Source organism: Emydura macquarii, unplaced genomic scaffold (genome assembly GCF_026122565.2).
Source record: "Emydura macquarii macquarii isolate MOO-44397 ecotype Brisbane River unplaced genomic scaffold, CSIRO-AGI_Emac_v2 contig_2393, whole genome shotgun sequence".
In the NCBI taxonomy this organism is placed as follows: Eukaryota; Metazoa; Chordata; order Testudines; family Chelidae; genus Emydura; species Emydura macquarii.
Window position 1 is genome coordinate 350,586 of NW_027132530.1, and position 15,758 is coordinate 366,343.

Genomic DNA, 15,758 nt, shown 5'->3' on the forward strand with positions numbered 1-15,758 from the left:
GCTTGGTGAAATCTAATTATAGAACACGCCGTTGTTGCAGCAGAATTCCCAGCATATGCCCACCCCTCGGTGCCAACAGTAAAACCGTGACCTGACCTTATTAGGCTGCATCTGTTGTTTACAGCAGTTAGTTGTTATGCTGCTATAAGAAAACCACCTACGCACCCCAGTGCCTATGTTGTTCACAGATATCTTTGTTGCCCACCGATAACGGGCTATGTATCCAGTGCCATAACAGCTCTACCCAAGGCCACAGGCCTCATCATAGTCTGGCACATACTAATGTATATCCCTCCCCCAATCCAGAGCTACCAAACTTGTGCTGCATTCTCTAGTATAAAAAGGGGTACGCCCCATGCCCAAATTGAGAAAGCGTTCGCCAGCCTGATCACCTGGACCGCCCCGCTTCTCCCGTTCCCGTACTCTGAGCGCGAAACGTGAAAGCCGGCCCGTATCGAAGGACATGCGACTCCTTCTGTGCCTAGTGGTGAGATATAAAAAGTAACTGCTTTGCCTGTTTCTATGCCTGCTTTATATGATAATCATTTAAGCTACGTATTAAGTATTACAGCGTGTACCCCATATTCCTTAATAAAATTTTGTTGTATTATCCAACGGACTCATTATTGACCCTGGGGGATCCATAACATGTCGAGACAACCGTCAGTTGGGGTGCCTGCCCTGTTTCTGACAGTCTGCCCTGAGGTAGGCACTCCAGTGTGACAAATGGTTACAGGAAAAGAAGTTTGATTAGAGTTCTCAGTTTACATGAGGCTGACATGGACATTGGATGCCCATAATGATACAAAGACTACCTGCTGAGGTATAATAAATGCCCTGTAACACACATTCTTACAGGAATAGAGGGATAACAATGATCGTAATGGGTTTTGGCAGGCTTACATAGAGAAAAATTGGGAATAGTGAATGCTTCAGACAATCAGTGCAGAACCCTATCAATTTTTCTCTGCCCTTTCATCATGTCTGAAGGGGAGATAAAGCAGAATCTAAGTCTGAGGAATTGCTTGATTTTGGTCTGGACATTTGCAGGATAGCTGTACAGTCATTCCCCCTGGTACAGATTGCAACTCCTTAAATTCCTGCAGTACTTTGTGTTGGGGGGGGGTAACTTCCTGTTGAATACCTTCAGAGTGTATCTCGCTGGGCTGCCCTTTGCCTTTTTGAATAAGACCATTCTTCCTCTTCTAGTCATCGCCCTCTGTGTAACCTCATTGAGAGTCAGGAGAGCCTAAAGGGGCTATAGAGGGGATTGGTATCCATCTCACTTCCAGATGCTCAATGCTAAATCCGCCACACTGGCTAATTACCTTCAAGGCACAGCAAATTGGCAAAGCCAAAACAGGAAGATAATTCCTGACCCATCCATCCCCACACCCACAGCCTCCAAAACACAACAGAAAACTGAAACTGCATATACCACACCCAAAAATCCCAGCCTAGACCTCCACATACACACATCACTTATCATGTCAGAGGTTCCCTCAAGATGTGGAAGAAAGTCAGGGAGGAAAAGTCATAAATACTTATAAAATGCTGTCGTAGCCTCTGTAATATGAACAATAACTGCTTGTAGGTTTTTTCCTACTCCCATAGCCACAGCACCTGCTGCAGCCAGGCCCTCAAAGACATGGCCTTTGTCAACAGCTGACCAGCTGGTTAACCTGAGGAGGAAAAGACCCAGAAAATTTGCTGGCCTGTTAGCAGACTCCCAAAAATCCTCAGAAGTACTTGATGTCAGAGAAGGAAAAAGAAATGGAGTTCTCCAAAGAGATTGTCCCAGCGGCCAGAGGCAACGTTGTAGTGACCAGAGATAGTGTAGCTATCTCAAAAGACACTGGAGAAAGTCAGAGAGATTCAGCAGCAACTGCTGGAGGCAATAAAGAGCCAGAATGCTCAGCTGCAGCACACACTGCTGTTAGGGCAAGTTGACCTATGACCTTGTCTCATGTATTGTCTGAGTTTGCTATATGTACAGGGACACTACTGGGGTATAATATTGAAATGTTGTGCTGCTTGCTAGACTGAAACATATTAGGGGCAAGTAGAAGGCCACAAATAATTGGGTTATTAGATTGTGCTATGGTGAACGGCTTGTTTTATTAGTACAAGGCCTTGTGTGAATAGTTATGCTGAGCCTGAGTTTTTAGCTAAAAAATTGCAGGCCCAAGAAGTTAAACCCAGGGCATCAATTCTGCACTCTCATTCTGAGAGACAAGCAAATGACAACAAATATACGGATATACCACAGAACTAGAAAAGTAATTCTGCAACAAGAAGTGTTGTGGGAGGGGGCACTCTGACAATCTGGTAACTAGGCAATAAATAAGCAGTTACACTACATTAGAATATAAGAATTATTAAGACATGCTTGATGCAAATTATTAACATTAATGATTGGAAGTGTAATTATGGACACCCAGAATGCTACATATGGATAATGGGTAGGCATTAATCTTGTTACGGACATGGAAAGTTATCAAATATGGTTTGATATCCAACTGATTACATAAAAGCAAGGTATAAAAGATCCAGTCTAGTTCCTTAATTTCTGGGTTCCTTGGGTTCCCTCAGCGGGTGTCAGCACATTCAAGGCCTTCTAAAATGTTCCATTAATGGATCATTCATATCTTCCTTTCAGATGTGTAAGTATGTTATAACTATGCTATGGTACCTCTTAGTGTAAGAACTTTAGCATTATTTATAGCTTTTTGCTGTTTACTTACAATAATGAGCTCACTGACTTGGATGTTGTTTTTTTTAATGTAAAGGTGTTATTGAGTGTGTTAGGCCAGAAGCAGTTTTCAGCTAAACCGAAACCCACAGTAGTTAACAGGCACACATACCAGAGCCTCAAGGACAATGGCATATGTAAGTACCTGATAACTCGGAAGGCCAGATGTCCACTCAGTGATTCAGCCTCACAATGAGAACAGCACATCTCTAACCCCCGTCATGTACCCTCCTATCTGTAAGGATTCTCCCTCTCCACCCATTTCCTCCCCCCCACCAAATGTAGTCAGAGATCCTTTGATGTAATTAGAGTGTCTCTGCAGGTATGTTCTGTATCTGTCATTATTACTTCTGTTCTTTCTGTGTGGAACAATGTCTGTATTCATAGAATCATAGAATATTAGAGTTGGAAGGGACCTCAGGAGGTCATCTAGTCCAACCCCCTGCTCAAAGCAGGACTAACTTCAGCTATATCATCCCAGCCAGGGCTTTGTCAAGCCTCAGCTCAAAAACCTCTAAAGATGAAGATTCCACCACCTCTCTAGGTAACCCATTCCAGTGCTTCACCACCCTCCTAGTGAAAAACTTTTTCCTAATATCCAACCTAGACCTCCCGCCCTGCAACTTGAGGCCGTTGCTCCTTGTTCTGTCATCTGCCACCACCGAGAACAGCCTAGCCCCATCCTCCCTGGAACCCCCTTTCAGGTAGTTAAAGGCCGCTATCAAATCCCCCCTCATTCTTCTCTTTTGCAGACTAAACAAGCCCAGTACCCTCAGCCTCTCCTCATAAGTCCTGTGCTCCAGCCCCCTAATCATTTTTGTTGCCCTCCGCTGTACTCTCTCCAACTTGTCCACATCCTTTTTGTAGTGGGGGGCCCAAAACTGGACACAATATTCTAAATGCGGCCTCACCAATGCCGAATAGAGGGGAATAATCACTTCCCGCGTCCTGCTGGCAATGCCCCTCCTAATGCAGCCCAATATGCTATTAGCCTTCTTGACAACCAGGGCACACTGCTGACTCATATCCAGCTTTTTATCCACGGTTACCCACAGGTCCTTTTCTGCAGAACTGCTGCCTAGCTCGTCGGTCCCCAGTCTATAGCTGTGCATGGGATTCTTCCTTCCTAAGTGGAGGACTCTGCATTTGTCCTTGTTGAACCTCATTAGATTTCTTTTGGCCCAATCCTCCAGTTTGTTTAGGTCATTCTGTATCCTATCCCTACCTTCCAGGGTATCTACCACTCCCCCCAGCTTAGTGTCATCCGCAAGTGAATTCGTAAGTGAATAGATAGAAGAAATGTAAGTAGATTGTTTAAGTGATAAAAACCGTATATAAGCATCTCCTGTAACAACATGAATTTGAAACTGTTTAAGGCAGTCTTCCCGGTGCCATGAATAAACCCCTTCAGTATTATTTGTGCTGCCTGATTCTTGGGGAAAGAATCCTTTTTGCTTCACAAGTGTCTCTCTCTCTCTCTTTCTCTCTCTCTCTCTCTCTCTCACACACACACCCACCAATGTAACCAAAGATAAACTTCTCTGTAGCACATTTTGAGACAGAACCTGTGCTAATCAATAAATAGGAGGTGTGTGCTTATCAATACACATTATGAATGTGATAAATGTACAGTTTCCTTATCAATGAGAGCTACAGGCAGCAGACAATGCAGTACTCTAAATCACAACCCAGCTGTGTTCTTCAGTCCCTGGACAATACAGGGTACTAGGAACAACAGAATTTGCTCCCCACTGAACCCAAAAGCTATGCTCCCACAGGCTATTCCCTTCTCAGAACCAAGCTCAGTGAAATTCAAGCTCGTCTGGGCCTACTTATAAAATTAAGCTACCAAATATTACTAATAAGATGCACATTGCAAAAGCATGGTGGTGGCTGGAAATCCTTTTTGAAAGGAAGCGATTGCTTATTATTGCATCACATGTGCTGTTTTTCTTCTTTAAGCATGTCTGGTATGTCATCAGGGTAACTGCTGTTCCTATGATTAATGACCCCTTTTGACTCACCAGTCTCTAATGAAATTATTTTCTGTAATTTACTCATCTATACCTCAGTGACTTCGTATTTTCAAGGTTTCCTTATGATCCTATCTTCTGATGGGGGCCACCAGAGGTATTATTCAATTTTCATCTCAGCAAACGCCAACCCTCTTTTATTAGGAAAGGGTGGAATTTTGTGATAGACTAATGCTGGATTGCTGACTAAACAAAATCCAGGTAGCTAACATCTTCTGAACTGAGCAAACACACGTAGGTCTTTCCCATGTTGTTTTTGTTTGGATTTCCTTTGTTCTCCCATGCAATTACCAAAAATGCTTTGAAAACACTAAACTTAAAAGTATAAAGAGGGAAGCTCACGTGTGCTTCAAGACTGAGAAATCATTCCAGACACAGAACTGTCATCATACCCAGCTTTCTTCTGAAACTATGGATCCAAGCTCTCAGAGAAGCTGTCAAGAATTGAAACCACCGCCTCTTGCCTGCATTGGTGAGGAAAATTGCTTTTGCAGCTAATATATATTGGAGTTTTGGTTTGGGGGCTCATTTTATAAGTGTAATAATTAAAGCCTTTCTGTCATTATCGAATGAGTGTCGTGTCAACCCCCGAACACACTAATATCAGATTCCAGTTGGTCAGGTAACACTCAGGGCAGTGAGAACAACTGCTCTTAGGAGCCCAGCTCTGTTGAGACATCTAACACCCCAATCACTTTGAAACCAGAAGGCCAAAGAACAAGAATAGGCAGAGGCAAAGTGTGTACTGACCTGTGACTTGAAGTCCTATTGGATTCTGCCCTCCACTGCACTGTGTCACTTTGAATTTTTGTTTCATTATTATTTTAGTTAAAGTTTATCTCTGGTTGTTATATAATAAATTGTTGTTTTATTATAAGCTGGTAAAAAATCATTCATAAAGAGTCATTAATGCATTTTACACAGAAAATCCATATATTATAAATAACTTATGGAGTTTTACAAAAGTATCAAGGCACAGAGAGAAGGCAACATAAGGAATGTTATAATATGCCATTTATATCACCTGGAAAACTGCACTGCTCACAATCCATTCCCATCTTCCTCCCTCCAGGTTAACAGCTGGATGTACAGTTGCACATTTTAGGCATGAGACTCAAAGGAACAGCAATAAGCATCCCTGACCGACTAGCTCTGGCTATTTCCGTTCTCCATTGGATGCCTTGCTGGCTTCTCAAACTTCCAAGCAAGTCTCTGCACCTCAGCCTCCCACTCAAAATGGTTTTCTCCCATACGCTCACAAATATTCTGCAAAATACAACATGCAACTATAATCTTAGGCACATTTTTCCCTGCACCTTCCAACCTATTCCACCAACAGCACCACCTCCTTTTCAAATGGCCTAATGCACATACCATTGTCAGTTAGCAACTACTGAGGCCATAGTTAAACAATTCCTTCCTTCTGCCCAGGTAGCCTGTGAATGGTTACATGAACCAGGGAAACAGGATGGTTTGGGAAGGTCCATGATGGACATTTATATTTGTAATCCTGCCACTGTAATCAACCAACCTTTGAAGCACTAAGGAGTAATACTCCTTTTTGTTAATAAATTCTGAGCTTGGTGATGATGGGGCAAGTAATATGCACATGGGTTCCATCAATTGCCCCAATACAGTTTGGGAACCCCATGCATACAAAGCTGTCAATAATCTTCTGAGCATTACCAATCTTTATAATGCAGTGCAACAGTACTTTATGCATGGCACCAGACATCTGCATGACAATGGCCCCAACAGTATTCATATGCTGAACTGGTTGGTCATGGACTGGTGGCATTCAAGGGTGGCCAACTTCTAGGTGGCAATGGTGATCCACTTCTCCTGAGGTACAGGAAACTACATGGTGGCACACTGCAGCTCTGGGGCTAGCTCAGCATAGATCTCAATAAAGGTTGTCTTTGCCATCCAGAAATTCTCCCATCACTACTGGTCATCCCAGGTCTGCAGAATGATCCTTTCCCACCAATTGATGCTGGTTACCCAAGTCCAGAAATGGATCTGTATAGCGAGGAGCTGCTCCAGAAAAAGCTCCTGTAAAAGCAGTTATTTGGTGTTATCCTCTTCTTCATCCTTGTCCTATTTCCTCCCCCACTGCTGAAGCTCCTACTGCTGCTGGAGGAGACGCTGCTGCTGCCACATCATCTGTTTGTTGGTAGGGTGTGCAAAGTCCAAAACCCAAAACCAATCTGTGTTTGAATGCTGAAATACAGCCCAAGCAGTCTCTGCATGTTCACAGATACCAGCATAGCAACACAGAGCATTGCTGGGTCCATAATGACTGACAGGAGTTTGAAAATGACACTAGACTGCCCAGAAAGGAATCACTGGATGGAGACAATGGAATCATGGGGTTGCTTGCTTGCTTATTTATTTATTAAAATGTGAACCTGCCTGGCTTCTGCTATGCATTCCTCAATGCACAGCAAGAAAAATTTCAGAACGCAAATTGCAGTGAAACAGAGGATACCCTCCAAGAATGACATATAGTTAGTATGCAACAATCCACTTCTGTGGGTACACAATGATGCAGATTGAAAGAGGGCATAGGCATCCTCCATGCAAACTATTAGTGTGGCTTGCATATTGCACTTTACATGCCAAAACGTCAAAAGGCTGCATAATAATGCTCCCTATGTATACAAGCCATTAATTTAGAAGGATTAGTTCCCCCATCCTGTGGAATGGGCACAAATAACTGGGTCAGGGAGGTGACCTCCTCATCACAAGACTTGTATCAAAATGTAAACTTCACACCCATGACAGTGTAAGTACATAACTATTATAATTATCAGTAGCTCAGATATCTAGTTAAAACTTCTAGGTCTACGAATTAATAAGAAATACAAGAAATAAAAAGCACAACCCCCATTATTTACAGCTGATGGAATACAGAGTGAAAAATAAATCCTTAGAGAGACTTTCCTGGAGGCCCATCTCAACCCCTGAAATCAACTGTCACACTCTTGCTCTCTCCAGATAAAAGAATCTGAGTGTTTGGGAAACTTGGATCAACTTAATTCCTCCCTGTTCCTCCTTCCTTCCAGCAGAATGGCAGCCAACTTACATGTAGGAGCTGAGCAGAGGACAATCAGAGCTTCTCAAGTAGTGACAGTTAAATTCTATCACAAGTGGGGATGTAAAATATCATTTAGGAAAACAACTATTTAAATGAGGGGTGTCAAACATCCGGCCTGTGGGCCAGATACGGCCTGCCAACCTTTTTGGTCTGGCCCCTGGCAGCAGCGAGCGCTGCCGCGACATCTCGCGGCGTTGTACTCTCTGGTGGCGGCGTGCACTGCCGTCAAAGGGTACAGTGCCACGAGATCTCACGGTGGTGCACGCTTCCGCCAGAGAGTACGACACCATGAGATTTCGCAGCGTCGCGCACTGGCACGAGATCTGTGTAGTCTGGCGGCAGCGTGTGGAGCACTGTGTGCACGCAACACAGCGCTCCAAAAGTGCCTAGTATTTTGATTTATGGTATGTATGGCCCACTTGAAGTACATTCAGTTCAAATCTGGCCCGCCATAGCAAATGAGTTTGACACCCCTAGTTTAAATGGTTAACCACTATGGTATTTTACATCCCCAGGGAGGTTGCGGGGGCCGCCTGGGAGCTGGATGGGGACAGTCCAACGCGCCTTGGCCCCACCACCGCATGGGGCCCTGGCCCCTCCAATCGTCCCTGGAGTCCGCTGCCCCTCAGCCTGCAGGAGGGGGCAATAAGGCAGGGTGGAGCCTGTTGCCACTCCCGGAGTCCACCAATCACCCCAGAATGAGCCCTCCAGAGCCGGGATGACAATTCCCCCGGAGTCCGCTGATCGACCCATAGCAGGCCCTCCAGAGCCGGGACGCCACCACTCCCGGAGCCCGCCGATCGCCCAGGAGCAGGACCTCCAGATCTGGGACGCCACCGCTCCTGGAGCCCTCTGTCCCCCAGCCCACAGAAGGGGACAATAAGGTACTCCACGCCATGCCCATCAGCCCCCCGCTGTGCTCCTGGCCCTGCCCTAGGACCAGACACACCTCCTATGCCCGCCCGATCCCCCCAGACCCTTCACCTGGGCGCACCTCAGCTGCTGCCTGGCTCACTGCTGTTCACGCTGGCACTGTTGCGGTGCTGGCACCAAAGTAACCCCTAAGCTGCCAAGGCTCACTCCTACACATGCGCAAGCATATTTCCCAGCCCTCTGCTCCCCCATCGTCCCTCCCTCCCTGCAACACCATGTCCCCACTGTCTTGCTGGATGGATGGGGGGGGGGGCATTTATTATGATTCTGATGTATTGATGTTAAATAACATAATAAATGCCCCCCCCCCATCCATCCAGCAAGACAGTGGGGACATGGTGTTGCAGGGAGGGAGGGACGATGGGGGAGCAGAGGGCTGGGAAATATGCTTGCGCATGTGTAGGAGTGAGCCTTGGCAGCTTAGGGGTTACTTTGGCATACCTGATGAGGCACCTGGACTTACTCATGTGACTCTGGACTCCATTTTATTCCTGTAAAATTCCACAAGCAGCATGGCCAAGGCCAGGGACATAAAAGGCAGCTGCATGACATCCATTTTGTCTTTAGTCTCCAGCCTACCTCTGGATCAACTCATTTACAACTGAACTGAAGCTGTGAAACAAAGGACTGAGACCCATCCAGCTACTGGATGTACACCAGAGGGATTATACAAGCCTGCAAACTCAACAATTCTATTAGAAACCTGATATATATGGACTTTCAAATCAAATATATTTGTCTGATTGCTTTAATCCTTTAACATTTCACTTATAGTTTGTATCTTTCTTTTTATAATAAACCTTTACTTTTAGTTACTAAAGGATTGGCTGGCAGTGTGGTATTTTGGGTAAGATCTAAACTTATATTGATCTGGTAATGTGGCTGACCCTTTGGGGTCAGGAGAAACCTTTTTGGTAAAGAGCATAGAGTTTAAATAACTGGTCTCTTTACTGGACCTAGTGGCTGACTGGGAGCCAGAGACTGAAATGCAGTAAAGGGGCTGTGTGTATTTTGTTTTAGCTTCTTGATAACCAGTGTGGGGAATCAGAAACACTGTTTGTGGCTGATTGGGAAGCCTGGCTTCAGTGTCACCCACCGGTGCTGGGAGAATCTGCTCTCCTTTTACAGGCTGCCCTGACCTTGGCATTTTCAGGTGGATACCCTAGGCACGGACAGGTCACACCCACTCACCCCCCAAGTGCACAGCTGGCCACCCCATGCAGCGAACGGCTAATGGTTAATGCAATTTGTAAACAGTAAGACTAATACTTACTGGTTTACCGTTTGATACTTTACATCCCTAATCACAAGATGAGAATCTTATCCCAGCCTCTTGCTCTGCACAGCTGTGATCCAGGAAGGTGATTTAATTCTTTGCTTTAATAACTACTGCATATCCTTACTACCTGGCCACTCCTCTGAGATTCCTGGGAAGTGGCAAAGATGTTATTCCCTTCACCCAGACCTAGTCAGGATACATTCAGAATCTCTCTCTGATGTTTAATGAGGTCTGAACTGTACCAGAAGCTTTCCTGTCAGCTCAGGCATTTACAGGATCTGCCAAAGTTTTTCCTGCACTCAGGGCATTCCTAGGGTTTGTCTCCTGTGTGGCTTCTCTAAGGGGAAATAAAGTGTGAGCACTGACCAAAGCATTTCCTGGACATACATGGGGTTTCTCTCCTCTGTGGAGTCTCTGGTGTTTAATAAGGTTTGATTTCTGATCAAAGCTTTTCTCACATTCATGGCATTTATAGGAGCTCTCTCCCATGTGGGTTCTTTGGTGTGAAATTAGGTTTGAACTTTGGCAGAAGCTTTTCCTATATTCAGTGCATGTGTGGGGCCTCTCTCCTGTATGGATTCTCTGGTGTGAAATAAGGTGCCAACTCTGACTGAAGCTTTTCCCACAGTCGAGGCATTCATGAGGCTTCTCTCCTGTGTGAGTTCTCTGATGTCTAACAGCAGAAGATCTGCAATTGAAATTTCTCCCACATTCAGGGCACGTATAGGGTTTCTTCCTCAGGTGGATTCTCTGGTGTTTAGTGAGGTCTGAGGTGAGACTGAAGCTTTCCCCACAGTCAGGGCATTTATAGGAGTTCTCTCCCATGTGAATTCTCTGGTGCGCAATAAGATGTGACCTCTGGCAGAAGTTTTTCCCACACTCGGAGCATGCATAGGGAGTCTCTCCTGTGTGGGTTCTCTGATGGGTAAGAAGGTGTGAGCTCCGACTGAAGCTTTTCCCACATTCATGGCATTTATAAGGCCTCTCTCCAGTGTGAATTCTCTCATGTCTAACAACGGATGAGCTGCTATTGAAGCTTTTTCCACATTCAGGACACTTATAGGGTCTTTCTCCTGTGTGGATTCTCTGATGCACAATAAGGTGGGATCTCTGGCTGAAGGTTTTCCCACACTCACTGCATTTGAAAGATCTCTCCCCCATGTGGATTATATGATGTGTACTCAGGTCTGAGCTGAGACTGAAGCTTTCCCCACACTTACTGCATTTGTAGAGTTTCTCTACTGTGTGTATTTTATAATGTGCAATAAGGTTTGAGCGCTGGCTGAAGTTTTTGTCACAGTCAGAGCACTTATAAGGTTTCTCTCCTGTATGGATTCTCTGGTGAATAATGAGGACTGATCTCCAAGAAAAGCTTTTCCCACAGTCACCACACATGTAGGGTCCCTTTCCAGTGGGGTTTCTCTGTTGAACAGTGTCTTTGCTTTTCTTGACCCCTCTGATCTTGTCAATGGATTTAACCTCTTTTTCCTCTGGGTGGTTTCCCTGCTGTCTCTCTGGCCTGCACTGATATACACAGATTTCTGACTGCTCAGGTCTCAGAGAAACATCCCTTTCAGATCTTTCTGTTACCATCCAATGAGGTTCCACTTGCTCAGGACCTTCCTGCTGATGATTCTCTTCCTTGTTCTTACTCATCATCCCATCACCTGCTGGGACAGAGAGAGAATCCAGACAGGAGTCATTCTCAGAGCTGGGGGTGGGGGGAGGAAACCTGTGTAAGGGGAAGGGAAATGTGGGAACAAATCAAAATACATTCTGTGAAGATTGAAATATTAGGATCTCAATCTCCCCCCAAATCCTCCACCAGAAGGGAGAGAGGAGGGGATCAATTCTCTCTCCTCATCCCTCCAAATATTAATGAAGGGAAAATACATCAGGTCAGACAGAACTGTTGAAAAGCAATGAATGATGTCTGCCATGAGAACATAATAATTTGTTTCCTGGTGAATTTAATCACCTATGTGGGAGTATTTCGGGATCTCCCTTTCCTCAGAGCCCTGGAGATCAGGGAACCACAGCTCCTCCTCTTGCTCCAGCTGGGAGATTGCGTCAGGCTTGGAAATCAGAAATTCTGCTTGGGGTGCAAGGAAAAAAAGTGCCGATCTTGTTGAGGTCAAGGCTGCTACTGCTTTCTGACTCAGGATCTGAGTAGTCCACTCAGAGAGGCTCCTTCCTCTCTTCTCCTCACCGTACAGGGGCTGGGCTATAAATTCCACCATTTTGCATGACACACTGGTTTGGAGCAATGGTTCATGCACTCTACACAGGGAATGGTCCTGACTTATTTCCAATGAGTGCTGAGCTGAGTTGCTACACTCAAGCTCTGTCTCCATCACTGTCAATTATCCCCTGCCCTCTTTCCTCAATGCACACCCATGTCCTTCCCCAACATAGGCCACAACTGGAAGATATTACTGAAATTATGAGCTCTTTGGGATGGGGATTGTCTCTCACTATGGGTCTATGTAGCATCCAGCACAACAGGGCTGTGGTCCCTGACTGGGGCCTCTAGGTACCACGCTAATACAATTTGTTAAGAAATAAACAGAGGAAACACGACCCAGGGCCTGGAAAGAAGATCACTAGAAACCTGCCCCCAGTCCAGTGCACAGAGGAAAGAGCGTCTTTTCAAGGGGTCATGATGGACTAGCACTAGGGCCCATCCCCTTGCTGGTCTGTGGACAATCAGCCCTTTACCATCACCCATGAGACCCTTTCTGCCATTACAGATGTCTGGCTGGTGGACACTGTAGGTCTTGTGCTGGGTCTCCTCACTTCCTTAGCCTGTTCCACATACCACAGACCCAGAAAGGATAACTCTGGTGGAGGAAGATCCATTCTCCTCCCACCTGGGCTCAACGGCTCCTTCCACACAAATCCCAGCAACAGCATCTGTGACACTGGCAGGCCAGATGTCAGCTCTTGCCCAGGCTGCAGGCATTAGCTAAGAACAGACAACCTCATAGCTGGAGAACAGAGTAGGTCACCTGTATGTTAGTTTTGCTCAAAATAGGTATTGGTCTTATAAAAATGTATTTAGTGTTTACATTCACAGACAGGCTGGCTAACCTAGTGAGGAGGGCTTTAAACTAGTTTCGACGGGGGACAGGGACCTAAGCCCGAAGGTAAGTGGGGAAGAGGGACACCACAAGGAAGCAGGAGGAGGAGGGTGCAGCAGGGGAGGCCTCCCGATTCATACTGTGAAAGTAGGCCAGTCGGCTACTTATCTCAAGTGCCTGTACACAAATGCAAGAAGCCTGGGAAACAAGCAGGAGGAACTGGAAGTCCTGGCACAGTCAAGAAACTACGACATGATTGGAATAACTGAGACTTGGTGGAATAACTCTCACGATTGGAGCACTGTCATGGATGGGTATAAACTGTTCAGGAAGGACAGGCGGGGCGAAAGGGGGGAGGAGTTGCACTGTATGTAAGAGAGCACTATGACTGCTCTGAGCTCCAGTATGAAACTGGAGATAAGTCAGTTGAGTGTCTCTGGGTTAAGCTTAGAAGCAAGAACAATAAGGGTGATGTCGTGGTGGGTGTCTGTTACAGACCACCAGACCAGGAGGATGAGGTAGATGAGGCTTTCTTTACTCAACTAGGGAAAGTTTCCAGTTCACAGGACCTGGTTCTCATGGGAGACTTCAATCACCCTGACATCTGCTGGAAGAGCAATACAGCAGAGCACAAACAATCCAGGAAGTTTTTGGAGGGTGTCGCAGACAATTTCCTGGTGCAAGTGCTGGAGCAACCAACTAGGGGCTGTGCTTCTCTTGACCTGCTGCTCACAAACAGGGAAGATTTGGTAGGGGAAGTAGAAGTGGGTGGCAACCTAGGCAGCAGTGACCATGAGATGGTCGAGTTCAGGATCCTGACAAAAGGAAGAAAGGAGAACAGCAGGATACGGACCATGGACTTCAGAAAAGCGGACTTTGACTCCCTCAGGGAACTGATGGGCAGGATTCCCTGGGAGGCTAATTTGAGGGGGAAAAGAATCCAAGAGAGCTGGCTGTATTTTAAAGAAACCTTATTGAGGGCACAGGAGCAAACCATCCCGATGTGCAGAAAGAATAGCAAATACGGTAGGCGTCTAGCTTGGCTTAACAAAGATGTCCTTGGCGAACTTAAACGCAAAAAAGAAGCTTACAAGAGGTGGAAGCTTCGTCAGATGACTAGGGAGGATTATAAAAACACTGCTCGAACATGCAGGAATGAAATCAGGAAGGCCAAAGAGCAATTGGAGTTGCAGCTAGCAAGGGATGTGAAGGGGAACAAGAAGGGTTTCTACAGGTATGTTGCCAACAAGAGGAAGATTAGGGGAAGTGTGGGCCCCTTAGAGAATGAGGGAGGCGACCTAGTGACGGAGGATGTGGAGAAAGCTGAGGTACTCAATGCCTTTTTTGCCTCTGTCTTCACAGACAAGATCAGATCCCAGACTACTGTACTGGGTGGCACAGAATGGGAAGGAGGCGAACATCCCGCAGTGCTGAAGGAACAGGTCCAAGACTATTTAGAAGGATTGGACATACACAAGTCCATGGAGCCGGATGCAATGCACCCGAGAGTGCTGAGGGAATTTGCTGAGGTGATTTCAGAGCCATTGGCTATTATCTTTGAAAGCTCGTGGCAACAGGGGGAGGTCCCTGAGGACTGGAAAAAAGCAAATATAGTGCCCATCTTCAAAAAACGGAGGAAAGAGGATCCAGGGAACTACAGACCGGTCAGCCTCACTTCAATCCCTGGAAAAATCATGGAGTAGGTCCTTAAGGAATCCATTTTAAGGCACTTGGAAGAGAGGAGGGTGATCAGGAACAGTCAACATGGATTCACCAAGGGAAAGTCATGCCTGACCAACCTGATTGCTTTCTATGATGAGGTGACTGGCTCTGTGGATGTAGGGAAGGTGGTGGATGTGATATACCTTGACTTTAGCAAAGCTTTTGATACGGTCTCTCACAGTATTCTTATCAGCAAGTTAAAGAAGTATGGGTTGGATGAATGGACTATAAAATGGATAGAGAACTGGCTAGAGCATAGGGCTCAACGAGTAGCGATCAATGGCTCCGTGTCTAGCTGGCAACCGGTCACAAGCGGAGTGCCCCAGGGGTCGGTTCTGGGGCCGGTTTTGTTCAACATCTTCATTAATGATCTGGAGGATGGGATAGATTGCACCCTCAGCAAGTTTGCGGATGACACTAAGCTGGGAGGAGTGGTAGATACCCTGGAAGGTAGGAATAGGATACAGAGTGACCTACACAAACTGGAGGATTGGGCCAAAAGAAATCTAACGAGGTTCAACAAAGAAAAGTGCAGAGTCCTCCACTTAGGAAGGAAGAATCCCATGCACAGCTATAGACTGGGGACCGACGAGCTAGGCAGCAGTTCTGCAGAAGAGGACCTGGGGGTAACTGTGGATAAAAAGCTGGATATGAGTCAGCAGTGTGCCATGGTTGTCAAGAAGGCTAATAGCATATTGGGCTGCATTAGGAGGGGCATTGCCAGCAGGACGCGGGAAGTGATTATTCCCCTCTATTCGGCATTGGTGAGGCTGCATTTAGAATATTGTGTCCAGTTTTGGGTCCCCCACTACAAAAAGGATGTAGACAAGTTGGAGAGAGTACAGCGGAGGGCAACAAAAAT

The 15,758-nt window shown here is 46.0% G+C and overlaps 1 protein-coding gene and 1 pseudogene across 1 annotated transcript in view; one reads left to right on the forward strand and one right to left on the reverse strand.

The window, feature by feature from the left end:
- Nucleotides 1-15,758, forward strand: part of LOC137161871 (zinc finger protein ZFP2-like) — a 110,768-nt pseudogene that overhangs the window by 58,431 nt on the left and 36,579 nt on the right.
- The window catches only part of LOC137161867 (zinc finger protein 436-like), a 62,391-nt gene that overhangs the window by 21,326 nt on the left and 25,307 nt on the right, over nt 1-15,758 (reverse strand). Inside the window, exon 4 of the mRNA XM_067561379.1 lies at nt 10,482-11,497. Coding sequence (XP_067417480.1) covers nt 10,482-11,497 — 1,016 coding nt within the window. The remainder of the gene's footprint in view (nt 1-10,481; nt 11,498-15,758) is intronic.